Here is a 15,674-nt window from a genome sequence, read left to right as displayed (position 1 = left end):
TAAATCATGATTTTTCAGTGAAAATAAAGGAATAATGCTATACTTTGGTTCATGAAGGCCTTCTGAAAAGGATACAAAACTGATTGAAGTCATGGCTGCCCTTTGTATGTGCGTTGTAATATTGTTTGTGGCCCAGCTTACGTCCTAGAGAATGACAAGCACCCGAGTTACTGTGTAGGAGATACAAAAACTGGAAGGATTTTTAGAACAGAACTTCTGCCTAGTCTGTTGGAAAGTGTGAAAGGGAAAAAGTTGTCATATTTATTACAGTCAGTCAAAAAAAAAAAGGGGGGATTTGAAATGTTCACAGTTGCATTTTGTTGCAATAAATACTCCAAACTGAGGTGCCCTAAATATGCTTCCAAGGGAGACAGAATTGCACAGACACTTGACATCTGGAAACTGAAGTTTCCACTTGCAGTTCCACTAGATGTCAGCCAAAACTAAGTGACTGAGCACTGCATTTCTGCAGATCCTTGTTATCTAATCTAGTGAAGCCTATGGTTGTTGCAAAATGTACTGAACAACCCTTCTCTGTGGCTGGTTGGCCAGCATTTTGGATATACGTGAAGGAGACCATCTTATGGCCCAATAAGTTAACCTGATCAGAGTAAGTTACCCAGCACAAGTTTGAGTATTTGAATTTCTCTTAAGCAGATTACATTAGCAGTAGATTGTTTCCACATATGTTCCTCTGTGGTAATATGATCATCTGTAGCTTTCTGGGTAAAGAGTAAAAGGTATTTAAATACTTACTGCCTTTTTCCGTCTGTCTAACATCATAGCTGTTACCTAATGCATTGCTCTGCCAGCACAGAACTTCCCTGTCTCTTCTTTAGTGCATGGACGTCTTGAACTTCGATAAAAACAAATGGAAGAGGTTCCTGCCTCCCCCCAGAAAGTTTTTCACAAGCCTACTCAATTTGCTTTTGTTGCTGGTGTAGTCACAAGCACAGAAAAACAAGAAAAATGGGGTTGATGAATTGAATTCCTGATACGTTTTTCCCTGCTCTCCTGGGTACAGCAAGGTAATATTGCCAAGTTTTGAGTCAAATCCTTGAGACTGAGTTCAGTGGAAAACAGACTCCTTGCTGATAGTGGAGAGAGAGGCACACATGCAAATGCTTTTAAAGTTTTGCTTGATAAATCACATGTGGCTGATGTTTTTGTTTAATCTTGCTCACCTAAGGGCAAAAGGCAGGTTTTCTTTGCCCTACAATGTTTCTCCTCTCTACTGAGGTTAGACAATAAAATAAAGCAGCACCTATAGTGGTAAATCTGTAATAGAGAATTACTGACAATAACAAAGCCATTCCCATATGCTGGCCTCTGTTTCCTCTAAAGGAATTAGTTGCAAGTTGGTTTTTCTTGGTAGTGAGCGAAAGCTGCTGTAACAGATGGCTGATGCTTGTTGCTGCAACTTACGCTGCAACTAATTTAGCATTCCCATCCAAATGCAGTAAACCTCCAAGACTGCAAAGGATGCTGTGTTCTGGAACATCTTCACCGCTAGCAGCGTGCTCGTCCAGCTGCCCTGTGCAGAGCAGAGCTTTGAGTTTGTGCAGGATGATGAAGGATGTGGAGGAGTGATTGAAACCTGATTTGTTATGTAACAGTGGTGTAACAGTCTTCTGATCGTTGGGCAAAAGGACAGGAAAAACCCGGAAAGTAAAGCAAAATGACAGTATCAAGCAACTGCATTACATTTCCAGCGTTTCCTCTTGGAGCTTAATGAAGAGGCCTTTTTTTAAGCTGTAAATAACATTACTGATTAAAACATCATAATACACTATACACTCAGAAGCTCTTAATAATTAACTATTGTCACGATACGTGGAACACAATAACTTACTGGCTTAATTTTGAATGATAGCTTGAGAGGTTTCCCTTAGCTTTGACGTGCCAGTTTGTACTACCTAAAATTACCTCAGATGTTTCACTCAAATGGTCTCTATTACAATTTGATTTGTCTGTATGATTGTAAAATTGCTTTTCATATTCCACTGATGATGTGCTCCAAATAAATTACAAGAAACATCGTGCGTCTAAGGAGTGCAGTTATCACGAGATAAGTTGAAATGGAAAAAGCTCGTCTGTAGAAAAAGTTCTAATTTCTGAAAGAAGAAAATGCTGAGAAATCAAGGGAGGAAGTTAAGCCAGTCAGCTGGAACTAAAGAGGTCAGAACTTGGGAGAGGTTTGTGTTCTTGGAACTTCTTAAATTGCAGATGCAGAAATTTGGCTCTATTGCAAGCTCCAGTTTTGAGGGAGAATGAGGATGCGCAACGGCAAGGGTTCATAGGCAGAATTCCTCTTCTAACCAGAAGAAAAGCTTTTTGAAACATATATTAAGAGTCAACTTACAAAGAACAAAATTCTTTGATCACATCCCTCTCTCTTGCTGGGGGGGGGGGGGGGGGGGCGGATAAAGGATTTTCAGGTCTAAGTACAACTTGATTTCTGGCAGAGTAAAATGAGACAACTTCATAAAGGGTCAGGAAGACTTCAAATGAAGAATCGAAGACAGAGGTGGGACCTGGTCATGCTTTTCATGTTGCATTAAGGCTTTTCTCTTTCATATACTTAGATACGAGAATTGGGAAATTTTGTTAAAGGAGTTCTGAGGGCTGATGTTGAATTACTTTAGAGACTTAAGCACAAAATGTGAGCATTTGAAGAACTTACTGATTAGAAGAAGGGAAGGAGCGGCTTCAAGATAAACGAGGAGAGAAGAAGAACTGGATGACTTTGAGGACTTGGCAAGTGTAGTTGACAGTCTGCGTATAAAATACAAGATAGCGCAAGTTTTGATTAAAACAAAAATAAAAATACAAAAAAATCATGTCCTACTGATTCATCCCTTCGAAAACTCAGGAAGTCATAATGATCAGCTATGAGCATGAAGCCAGTGCTTTATTCAAACTACACTAATTGTACAAATGACTTCTTGGCTTTGCAAGGAAATGGACGGCATTCTTCCTGGCCCTTAGGTGTCGTTCTGGGAGGTGGTAGAGTTGCTGTGAGAGGGTCTTTTTGGTTTATTTCTCTGAAAATACAAAGCTGCCTAAACAAGTGAATGCAAATACAATGTAACCCCTTTTTACTTGGTCGGAGGGAGAAATTAGAGGCTTTAGGCAAAGCCTTTGCTTCGTACGTGTAAAACTACACATGAAGCAAAGTGTACGAGTTCCCAGCTGATCCCAGTGAGCCCTTCTGCCACCTGAAGCCTTGCTGCTGTAGCCATTCTTTCTGGGAAAATGTAGGAAACAGCCTCACAGTGATGTTATCTGTGAACGGGCTAAAGTTGCACCAGGGGAGGTTTAGGTTGGATGTTAGGAAGAACTTCTTTACTGAAAGGGTTGTTAGGCATTGGAATGGGCTGCCCAGGGAAGTGGTTGAGTCACCATCCCTGGAGGTCTTCAAAAGATGTTTTGATGTAGAGCTTAGTGGTATGGTTTAGTGGAGGACTTGTTAGTGCTAGGTCAGAGGTGGGACTCAGTGATCTTGGGGGTCTCTTCCAACCCAGATGATTCTGTGTTGCTGTTGTTTCTGTGTGTTGTGCTTAAAATGAGGTCTGTGACTATACCACGTGGATGCACTTCCCACTGGTGCTGAGGAACCTCGTGTTTAATAACTGTCTGCAGGGAGTTAATTAACTAGGCTACAGCTGAGAAGCCCCTGACTTCCCGTGGTCCAGGAGAGGAATTGTTGCGTATGATGTGTCCAATGGTGAGTGAGCAAACAGGGTGAGGGGGGGAATTAAGAGCTCTCGAACTTCTGACATCTTGTGTGAAAGCTAAAAATGTCTTTCCGGAATTCAGAGTTGGAAACACTTCTGGAATTTTAAAACTCATTTTACTTTATTTGCAGCTTTAGTCAGTTCCCCGTGGTACGATTACTAATGGGACAAAAAGAGATTCTGGAACAAGCAGTTCAGTCTCTCTTCTTGTTAACGTTTGCAGCTCAAATCCAATCCCAGCAATAATGAGGAGAAAGAAGCCCAGACTCAGCTGACAAAATCTGATGAGCTACAGCGCCTGCATTCACAAGCATTATCTGCCTACCAGCAAGAGGATTATGAAGCCGCGATCTCTCTTCTTGATGAAATCTTGGCAGTAAGTGTGAAGTAAAATGATACAGTGAAAGGGGAGTAAGAGCTCCTGTCTGACGTGTGTTTTTGTTCAGTAACTTCTTCACTAATGTGCAAACACATGGTGTAATTGGCTTAGTTTTGCTGAGCACCACGAATCCATACTGAGGCTGGAGAGTGGAGAATGCTGAGCGAGCACTAGCTGCAACAACAACAACAAAAAATCGTTGTTATGGTTAAAGATAAGACTTCAACCAAGCTTTTGTTGTGGGGCAACTTTCTGATCATCCTCTGCTTTTTCCACAGTTCAGTATTCCTGAGGGAGCTGGGGGAGGGGGGAGTTGTTCTCCAACCAGGGAAGTTTTGCCATATACAGGAGGCATGGCTGGTTTTCATCTAGATTTTTTCTTTGCTAATACGTAGGCAGTTTGTACGTGCTGAATATGAAACTATATAAAGGGTAGATCGTCACTGTGAAGCAGGTACTTTCTTGTCTTGAGAAAACGAAGTAACAAAAGATCAAGAACACCACCAAGTTAAAAATGCGTGTAGCTGTATTCTCAGCTTGTTCCTTAGGTACCTGTATTTGTTGTTAAATCCCAATCAGTAAAGGTACCCCAACTAGTCTACATGGAATAACTCAGTCATGGGGGCGTTTTGTGTGTCACAGAGAAATATATTAAAAGACAGTTAACTGCTGTGGTGCTTTACATGCACGTTAACATTGTTGATCTGGAATTTACAGCGTTCTAGCTTTTGGTGAAGAAACTGCCAAAGTGTGGGAGTTGGTTTGTGGGGAGGAAGTTACGGAAAAACAGAAAAACCTTGTTCTCTAAAACCATGGTTTAAAAACAAATGATAAGGCCCAGAAGAAATTCTATAAAATGAATTATAATAGGCAGTTCTGTATAAGTAATTATCCTTGCCATACTGTGACATTGTTACCTCTGTATAAATCTTCAAAATCCAGACACTGAGGTCAAATCTCGCTTTGCTGAAATTTACTCACATGCTTCTTTCTAGAGGACAACTGACAGCTGGGTCCTTGCTGTTCATTTACTCCTGTTCTTTTGGGAAGATATAATAATTTATGGTTCTGGTATCCTTCCCTGGAGGCTTAGCAGACTGTCTCTGTTTAAGCAGTGCCAGTACATTTAATTCATCTTCCCACATGAGCTCATTGAATCACTTACAAATTTTTCAGGCCTTTTGTTTTCTGTTTGGGCAGGTGCATCACAGCATCCACCAGGAAGCAGAGATGCTAATTTCATGCGCTCTGCATGCAGCTCGAACCTTATGCTGTTGCAGTTGGCAAAATGAAATTTAATGGGATTTTTGTTTTGTTGGGGAGGAACAGAAGTGAAGTGTTATGGACCAAAGTCAAGCTTTAATTTTGATTTCTCAAGGTTTGTGTTTGGGATGCAGAGCTACGGGAACTTCGAGCTGAGTGTTATATAAAGGAAGGGGAGCCAAGCAAAGCCATTAGTGACTTGAAAGCTGCTGCCAAATTAAAGAACGATAACACTGAAGCCTTCTATAAAATAAGCAGGATATATTATCAGCTTGGGGACCATGAATTATCGCTCAGGTAATTTCACTGTTTGCTGTAATTATAAGAATCGAGACAAAATGGGCTGATGTAGGTCATGATAAACCATGAAATATCTATGTTGTCTGTTTTTTTGGATGAAGTAGCAACTCTGGTCTGGACCTGATAAGGGAAACTCCTTTCCAGAAGCTAAGAACTGTGAAGTCATCACGTTTATTCTTGGCAGACCAGCAATCAGTGCTGCCTGAGAAATTTTTATTCTTGTTTTGATGCCATAGTGTGGAAACATCAGAGTTGCTTACATTTGCTGCTGTTATTATATTCCTCTGTCCTGGAACAAAGTGCTTCTCTAAACTTGGAGACTCGTTTTTTTAAACCTTGAACCTCCATTCAAGTTAAGTTCACAGTGAAAACAAAAACTGGTTACCCAGGCCAAACCGTTAACTTCATATTCCTTGTGCTCAGATGGACAAATGATATAATTCTACTTTTCACACACAAGTGGCTTCTGTGATCTCAGGTGCATCTTCAGACTCCTTCCAATGCCATTCTGGACCAGAATCCCTTCAGTAAGGCGTGAGGCTGAAAAAGACTTGGGCTGTTTTCAGCCCAAGTTTGTTTCTTTTCTTGGCAGCATATGACAAAGGATGGAAACTGCATGTGTGAATATAGTAACACAAATAGATTTTACATCTGGCAAAAAAAATATTTCTGTATGTTCAGCATGGTAAACACCAAATAACTGACTTGTTCTTCCCTGATACTATTTTTTGAGTCATAAGATGTACTAGTTCAGTAGTTCTTGAATTTGCTGGGTGATTAATCTTGTCTGTCCTTCCAATTTCTTTTTCTTCCTGTAACAAGCTTAATGATTTTCACATAAGGGGTTTCATCCGTGCTTAGGAACAAAATAAGTTTTTTTGATCTTGTTCCGAGACTAACGTTGTGGTTGTGCTGTGATGACTGATACATTTTTAATGTATATTTACGTATATGTATTAGTTATACATAATTTTTATTCATTTGTGACTGGATTCTGGAGGTTTTTTGGTTGTTTAAGACCTTTTCCTATTTTAAAAGATACGGGTCTTAATCAGAGTCTCATTGAACGGTCTTCACAGTGAGAAGTCTTGCTCAGGTTTGGCAGATACTCTATCAAGTGGGGCTTTGGGCCTTACCTGTGTTTTGTCTGTTCCAGGCAGCATAAAACATGCTTACACCTTAGATGTAATCTTTAATATCCTTAAGTTAAACACAAAGGAAAACTACAGTTGTCTGCTAACTGCTGAATACAATGAATTTTCCAGAGTGTATTTTTCTTCTATTTTATTCAGTTACTAATGTAACTTCAGTTTGGTTGTAACCAAATAACTAATGTAATTTCAATTTTGGCATATTTAGCAATAAAAAAAAACCAAACAAAAAAGCAAATATCCCTGTATTTTCTGGAGGACTTCTTTCACTCCAATTTTTGAATGAATGGAGAGAGAGTTTAAAGAAGTCAGCTGTTGTTTTGGACAGGTTATAGATGCTGCGTTATGTCTCTAGACGAAATCCTATAACGTGTGGTGTTTTCTCTTACTTCCTTCTCCCTGTGAAAAGTGAAGTCCGGGAGTGCCTGAAACTTGACCAAGACCATAAGCAGTGTTTCTCTCTCTATAAACAAGTAAAGAAACTCAATAAGCAGATTGAGTCAGCAGAAGAATTCATCAGAGAAGGCAGGTAAGTGTTCATTGTTGTATGTTTAAAAAAAAAAATCACTGCCGAGGCACCAACTAATTATTGACTGAGGAGCTGATTAAGTAATGCTTTTTGCATCTGTCAGTTGAAGTGGATAACTGAGCACAGCTCTCAAATAACAATTAAAATAAATATTGACTCGTAGTCAATTCTGAATCCTTTTTGATACCACTGTCTTCTCTTTGCATACTTTATGGAGCAGGTATTAAGACCAAGGTAGGGATAATATTTGTTAACTCTCAGGTATTGTAGGACCTAATCTTGAGACTAAAGACACCAAGCACTCCCGCAGTGCCTTGAAAGCTAAAGTGGATCTGGCTGTTAGGCCTTTTTTTATGTACCTTGTGTAATGCTTCTCTATTCTGTTACTTCTTGCTTCATTTCAGTTTTACACGTTCCCAAGTGTGCAACATCCAACTGTAAGAAGCCCTAGCAAGTGATTAAACGTTGTCAGGGTGGCTCTTTAAAAAGGAAGTGCATCAGGGAAAGTGAATCAGCAGAACCGAAGGCTGTTTTATTAAGTCAGCAGTCCACTTGGGCTCTTTTCACTTTAGTCTTCTGTTTAATTCGGTATCAGCACATTTTCAGGGACTCTTCTGAGAGCTTGAATTTCTTCTAGCTTGTAGCAGCCCCTGAGTTCAATCACACGCTTGCATATCTAGGTGAGAGTTCCAGTCTATTTCTTATTAACTGTAGAACTTGTGTATCTTTAAACCTTCACAGCAAAAATACATTTTGCTATGTGGCTTGCTGAGAAGAACATAGGGAGAAAACAACTTCCTGGTTCAAACTGGCATAAGTGTTTTTTTGGCACCACAAAAGGCAAATAGTACGGTGCTTGTGCCAAGACGGACTGAGTCCTTCTTAAATATCAAAAATGGAGAAGCTTTTGTTTTTGGACGTGCTGAACAGGATATTGGGCAGGAAACAAATCTAGACACTTTTGTCAGTGCACTCTGTGGGTTGGCAGTCATGGTGTTCTGCAAAAGCCTGCTAGGCATAGTGCCTGCACTTCTGTTTCAAAGCACGGAAGAGGGAACGGGAATATAATTCCTGAAATGGTTGGAAGTTTTTTCATAATGTTGCCTCACATCACAGAATCACAGAATCGTCTAGGTTGGAAGAGACCTCCAAGATCACCCAGTCCAACCTCTGTCCTAACACTAACAAGTCCTCCACTAAACCATATCACTAAGGGCTACATCTAAACGTCTTTTAAAGACCTCCAGGGATGGTGACTCAACCACCTCCCTGGGCAGCCCATTCCAATGCCTAACAACCCTTTCAGTAAAGAAGTTCTTCCCAGTATCCAACCTAAACCTCCCCTGGCACAACTTTAGCCCATTCCCCCTCATCCTATCACTGGGCACGTGGGAGAATGGACCAATCCCCACCTTGCTACAGCCTCCTTTAAGGTACCTACAGAGAGTGATGAGGTCGCCCCTGAGCCTCCTCTTCTCCAGGCTGAACAACCCCAGCTCCCTCAGCCGCTCCTCGTAAGACTTGTTCTCCAGACCCCTCACCAGCTTGGTCGCCCTTCTCTGGACTCGCTCGAGCACGTCCATGTCCTTCCTGTAGCGAGGGGCCCAAAACTGAACACAGTACTCGAGGTGCGGCCTCACCAGAGCCGAGTACAGGGGCACAATCACTTCCCTCGACCTGCTGGCCACACTGCTTCTTATACAGGCCAGGATGCCGTTGGCCTTCTTGGCCACCTGGGCACACTGCTGGCTCATATTCAGCCGACTATCAACCAGTACTCCCAGGTCCTTCTCGGCCAGGCAGCTTTCCAACCACTCATCTCCCAGCCTGTAGCCCTGCTTGGGGTTGTTGCGCCCCAGGTGCAGGACCCGGCACTTGGCCTTGTTGAACTCCATACAGTTGGCCTCAGCCCATCGCTCCAGCCTATCCAGATCCTCCTGCAGAGCCTTCCTGCCCTCAAGCAGATCGACACACGCACCTAACTTGGTGTCGTCTGCAAACTTACTGAGGGTGCACTCGATCCCCTCATCCAGGTCGAAGCCTTGGCTAAGCATCACGCCTTTAAGACCAGTATAGCTAAGGTACGTTGTTAGAAGGATGGGAAAATCTGAATTTTAAAATTTCAACATCTGTAAATAAATTGCAGCAGCTCAAAGTAGTTATTACATTTCACAATAGTATGCTCTACAATTAAAACAGGTATGAAGATGCTATCAATAAATATGACTCTGTTATGAAAACCGAGCCAGATGTCCCAATTTATGCTACGCGTGCCAAAGAAAGGATCTGTCACTGTTTGTCAAAGGTAATTCTTGCTTCCACTTGTCTCTCCAAATTTCTTTAAAAGCAAAACAAAGAACTCCACCCATGAACTTGATTTTACTTTCTCCTCTTTAGAATCAGCAGGCTACAGAAGCCATAAAAGTTTGTACAGAAGTTCTGCAACTGGAACCAACCAATGTGAATGCCCTGAAAGACAGAGCAGAAGCTTATTTGCTGGAAGACCTGTACGAAGAAGGTAAAGTCGTATGCATCTTGTTCCTGCATTTTGGTGGGCACTTAAAATGCAGTTAGTGTTTCAAAAATTTTTAACATGCGCTTTGATTCTATGCTATGTTGTTATCCCTAATCAGCACTGGTAGTAGCACATTTACAAAAATATCTGCTGTTAATTTTGTCTTGATTAGTATAAGTGGTATGTACTTGTTTTAGCTAGTGTTCTTTACAACAGTGGGCTATGTTCAGGATCCTTTATGAGAGCATTCCGCTTATTCAGACTTGAACACGTTTTATGCAAACAGTAGTGTCAGAACTGCGTTTAGAGATAAAAGGTAATTATGGTAAGGGTCATCTAAGCCCATTTTAGGAGCTTCCTTTAGATGTCCTTAGATGACAGTATGAAACAAGACTGTCCTATACCCTAGTGTGTGCTCAGGGTAGAGGAGGGGAGGCCATTCTTTCACCTCTGTGGGTCTCTGTAACGCTGCCAAGAGCAGTGAACTGATTCTGTTCTTGAAACTGCATTTCTTGTGCAGGCTTTGTGTAAAACGCATACCAGAGTTTAGTTTTTCATTAGACTGGCAGCAGAACACCATGTGAAGGAAGAGGTTCCTGTGGAGCTTTGCCTTGCTGGGATGGTGGAGGTGTGCCGACGAGGCTCTGAGCGAATGCTCTCACAGCGCCGGGTGTGGGGAAGCAGCTTTGTAATGCCATGGACTGGGTGAATGGTGAAGGCATTGTCTACAGGTAGAAGCCAGTGGCATGAGGAAATCCCAGTTCACAGTTCTGTTTTTGTGTGGTGTAGGGTGTTGGAGCGCAGTTTCAGCCTTCTCTGCATTTCCTCGTGGCTGACTGAGAAGGCAGCAGGGGCCAGCTGCCTCAGTTGGACTTGCCCTGTACTGTAGCAGGCGTCCTTGCTGTTGAAAGTCACCTACATCAACATTATCAGTACTTATTTTCCAAGTGGCAGTGGCTGCGAGTGCCCTTTGAAATCAGAAAGCCCTCTTCCATTTCTGAGAGCACATGAAACATGTGATGGCTTTTCTTTTTCCTGCCCCCAGCTCTGTAGATATCCTGCAGGCCGTGAGACAAAGTCAGGTGTAGAGTAGGGAAGCAACAAAGGGGATGAATCTTCGAGTGCTGCCTCCCCAACGCACACCCACGTGCCATCACCCCACATCTTCCAGCCAGCAGCGTTGCTGGGGTTGTGCTGGACCCGCTGGCCATTCCTCCCCTCCTGGAAGACAGAGTACCACGGTCCATGGTTACTTGGTCCATATGCAGCCTTGGAAAACGGGGACTGAGTAATCGGTGTCTCTGAGTACACCATTATGTTGTTAGGTAGCTTCCTTAAGAGTACTAAGTGCTCATGTACTATAAAAATCTTCAAAATTTAATTTAGCGAATCTCATTTCCACGAGAAACCAGGCTTAAGAAAGAGACTTGAGCAATCCGTCTGTTCCTGCGCTCACTCATGCAGCAGTTTTCGAAGCCTTGGGCCGCTTCAGTGAAATGCGATAAAGGAGAGGACTCGTAGGCTTTAAATCTGCTGGAAAACTAGCTCCATTAATTTTAATACTCCTAGAACAATTTTCCTTTTCTGTATTCTGGTACTGGGTCTTCAGCTTTACAACTGAACCAAAAAACACCCCTCAATTTCAACATCGAGACAGCAGTTCTCAGTAATGGCATGCTTGGATTTTTTTTTGTCTTTTGAGGAAATGAATCACAGATGATATTGCTCTTGAAGTAAACGTCACAAATGAGATCTATTTTATTTTTTCTTGGCCTTCTTGACTCAAATGCTTGAAAACAAGGTGTAAAGAGGACTGGTATAGCTGCAGGCAGCCCTTTTTAGCAACTTTGTGCTCCAGAAGTGACCTAGTCCTAGGCTTTCTCTACTGAGGCTGGCAAGCCTCCTCCTTCCTTGTAAGAAAGGGTGGAAGACAGCAGCATTTCTGAGAACATCTAATGACCTTTATACGAAGGCATGGCTTAAATAAGTGAGAAGAACAACTGTCATTCTGTTTTTCTTAGGGTAGTCTTTTTATATCTTTGTCATTTTAGGTTGATTCTGCGGTTCTAAACAAAGCCTTAGGAAGGTTTCACAGCGGCGATGCCCCCTTCATCAGGCATTTCCCCCTCATTTTTTGTAATTCAGCACAGCAGAAGTAGGGAAACGCAGGGAGGACGCGCCTGGGATCGGGGAGAGCCAGTTTCCAGGGCTGGAGCCCATGGGCTTGGCCTGGCTCCTGAGGGGTCACCACGCTCCTCCAGATCTCCCCCGTTTCCCTGCTTTCCTCCTGCCCTTGACAGCAGCAGGCTGGCTGTAGTTCCACGCTGCTTTCCGATAGTGCCTCCCTAAACAGTGTCACAGTTCATTAATGTTAATGTGCCTGAAGGTGTCTTCACTTACCCTTCAGTTTCCACTGCTGTAAAAGGATGGCTGATTTCTCCCTGCTGTAGAGAACAGTCGGGTAATTAAAATGGTAGTCTCATATTTAAAGTGGTAAATTGATTCTCTTTCTCCCCTCAATAAAACCTCAAGCTGGAGGCACCTATTTCCTGTTTAAAGACAGGAAATTTCAAAGTGCTTATAATTCAAAACTTTGAAGGAGATTACTGTTAAATGTTCAAGATGCACTTGAGGATGTATAGCTGAGCCCCGATTCCCATTAAATGGTTTTAATTACTTCATAATCACATGGGATCCAGGGCTTGTCTATGAAGACAGATGTGTAATGAATCCCTTTCTGACACTACCCTGTAAGTACAGGAGTCTATTAGTCTATCAAGTATCCAGCACAAGTTCTTTCAAAGAGGAGAGAAGCATTTGCTGCTTCAGAATTGCTCAGGACACGTTTTATCTCCCCGCCCTGCTACCGTGCAGGAGGCAGTCCCTGTTCCTGTAAGCAGTACAGTTTCAGTTACTGCTCTAACAGAGTTGGCAAGGACGTAAATTGTCCACAGTTACTCATGTTCGGTAGAAAATTAATTCTTAGTCACTTGGTTTTAAAGATGCAGGCAAGATAGGAAAGCCAGCTAAGATGTTTAGAAGCATGATGCAATTGCTGCTTCAGGGGTTGTGAAGACACTTGCATTGAGAGCAGGAGAGATGTGACTGAAGTATTTAGATTGAAAGGGGTTCTAGAAACTGGTGGTCCCTTCCCTCTTCTGGGACCGTATGAAAGTAAGAACGTTTGATGATTCTTGTATAAGCTTGGGAGGTGCCAGTGCTTCTAGAAATGGTGGCTGGGAGCAGCTGATTAAATACCTCACTCAGCATACCTGAAATTAGCAATAAGTCTCCTGCTCTCCTAACAATATTTCTGTCATCAGGAAGCTGTCATCCTGCTTCAAAAGCGCCTGGTCCCAACCCTCACCCCTCACGTGTGGACAGAGCTCAGCTCTGAGTGAGAAAATTCCCACGTTGGAGAACACCGTCAAAACTGGAGCCTCTCCAACTGGAGGAGTACAAAATGTACTTCCAATGGGGTGTGCTGTGTGCTGGAGGCACTCCCTCAGCAGCGTGCAGCACTATAAAACATAATAAAACTCACCTTCCCATATGCTTCATATCTGCAGCCTCGAAATAGGGGAGTCAGTTTCGAAAGCCAGTACTCTCGCTGCAAACGCTTGCCCCTTAAGCAGCTTGGTTGCCGGCTGTGGGGTGTGCTGTAGGTGATGTGGTGTTCGGAGGAAAAATCTTGGGGTGATAAAACAGCATAACGAAATCCCTCTGTTTTCATTGTTATCAGTTCCATCAGCCTATATTAGGCACGTGCATTAGTGTAGGCTCCTGTTTTGTTTTTCTTAATGACTGGACAAATTGCGAAAAGTATCAGCCGAAAGCAGGATGTTTTGTTCCAGCAGCAAGTAACAGCATCCGGTGATGTGAAAATGAATAGAAATTTAGTTTTGCTTGTAATAGCATATGAGATTGTTGGGGCACTGGAAATACTTCTTGGAATTTTTTTTCAATAAACCAAAACAAGATTGCGGTGGTATCAGATGTCTGAATAGCACAGATTCATTAGCACTTCCTGCTGTCTTGCTCAGAAACAGTGGAAAACAAATGTAACACCTGCTGAGAAATGGCATCTGCTTGGAAATAATCTGATGCAAGTGCTTTGTCTAACTTGAGAAACCTGGGAGACTTGGATCTGCAAATGAGACTTGGAGGATTATGACAGTGAAAGAAGAGTAGTCTCATTAAAGACTTCAACAGTTGCCTCCCTTGATAAATCTCTATCAAAGAATACTTAAAATTGGTGTCTTAAGCATTCGGTTACCACTTACAGTAATAATATGGTTTACGTCAAAAAAGGTATAGAGATGAGATCTCCTCAAAATTCATGAGAGCATTACAGTGCCTCTCTTGCTCTCCCGCTTTTATTTCAAGAGCTGCATTTGCCAGGAATGAAAGCATGCCTTTGGGGCAGTAGGGGGGACACGACGACAAAACAGAACGCCCAAAGCCTAAAATGGAGCTGTCTGCAGAAAATACCTGTATTGAGGCATAAAAAGAGAGTATTTGTCTCTCACTAAGTGCCGTAATTGTGGTGTTGCATAAATTCATTTGCTGGTAATCTGAAATCTGTCCTCGCTGTCGTTAAAGAGACTTTGTGTTGAGTGCACGTGGTGGGAGAAGGAACCTTCATGTAAAGACCCTGCATAATGCCTCCTTGCAACTGCACGGCAGTGTATGGGAGTAACGTTGTGCAGCTGGCTCTTCAGTTACTGCACACTGAAACTTCTCGATTCCTGTTCCGTCCCAGTCTGGCTGCTCATTATGTTCGTCCGTAGGACTTCGTAGCATCTCAAAGAGCATTCTGGCTGGCTGCTAATAACCTCTCTTCTCCTGCCTTTCCAAAAAGTGCGATGAATCTAAAGAAAGAAAATTACCTAATTTATATGTGAAAGAGAACCTCCTCTGCCCTAGCGTTTTCTAATTTGAAAGAAGCACATTTGGCAAGTTAAAGTTCCACTGTTTATAAGTTGTAACAGCAAAACTTCAGTTTTGAAGAGTGTTTGCGTTCTTTAAGTTGTAGTTTGTGAGGAGTTATGTCATGCTTTTTTCATTTTCTTGTTTCGTGAAGCTATTAAAGACTACGAAACTGCTCAAGCCAATAGTGAAAATGACCAGCAGATTCGGGAGGGGCTCGAACGAGCCCAGCGGATGTTGAAGCAATCGCAGAAGAGAGATTACTATAAAATTTTAGGAGTAAAAAGGTGAGACATTAATATCTGAGCTGATGACATGAATGTTGGTTATTAGACTATCATATGTTAGCAAGTTGATTTGTTCTGCTGCATGTTATTTTCCGTTCATGTCTTACAACCGTTGTGTTCAGCTTTTAAGTAGCATTTGTTTAAAATTCATTTAGAAAAGAATGAATAAAAACAACCACTGGGAAGGAAGGAAGTAAATGCCTTGGCAAGAAATCTTTAGTATAGATGATCAGAAGTAAGGTAGGTGACTTGGTGAAGAAATGAGGACTGGAAAGAATTACTTAAAGCAATAAAAAAACAAAATTGTGGCTGATATGACAGATTAGGAGAGTTTGAAAGGACTGAATGAAGGAGGTGTCTGAAATGCTTCTGCCGTTAACCTAGAAAAACTAACAGCTTCTCTTTGTAAAGAGAACCAAACAAATGTTCAGTTCTGAACCAGTATCGGTCATCTTTCTAATCATGAGCTAACTCAATCTCTACTCTATGCTTTTTGTGACTGACCTTACTGTAAATCCTTCAGACTGGGAACTGTACCGTGTGTAGTAGCACCTTTCCAAAGAGGGTAAATGGATAGCGAAGCA

At 42.1% G+C, this 15,674-nt stretch overlaps 1 protein-coding gene across 1 annotated transcript in view; it reads left to right on the top strand.

Moving 5' to 3' along the window:
- The window catches only part of DNAJC3 (DnaJ heat shock protein family (Hsp40) member C3), a 31,183-nt gene that overhangs the window by 13,858 nt on the left and 1,651 nt on the right, over positions 1-15,674 (top strand). Inside the window, exons 5-10 of the mRNA XM_080606080.1 lie at positions 3,961-4,113; positions 5,495-5,676; positions 7,240-7,359; positions 9,559-9,664; positions 9,757-9,877; positions 14,958-15,090. Of these exons, the coding sequence (XP_080462206.1) occupies positions 3,961-4,113; positions 5,495-5,676; positions 7,240-7,359; positions 9,559-9,664; positions 9,757-9,877; positions 14,958-15,090 (815 nt within the window). The remainder of the gene's footprint in view (positions 1-3,960; positions 4,114-5,494; positions 5,677-7,239; positions 7,360-9,558; positions 9,665-9,756; positions 9,878-14,957; positions 15,091-15,674) is intronic.

This window comes from Anser brachyrhynchus, assembly GCF_964034855.1.
Source record: "Anser brachyrhynchus genome assembly, chromosome: 1".
Classification (NCBI taxonomy): Eukaryota; Metazoa; Chordata; class Aves; order Anseriformes; family Anatidae; genus Anser; species Anser brachyrhynchus.
The sequence above is the reverse complement of the archived record's forward strand: the minus strand, read 5'-3'. Positions and strand labels throughout refer to the sequence as shown.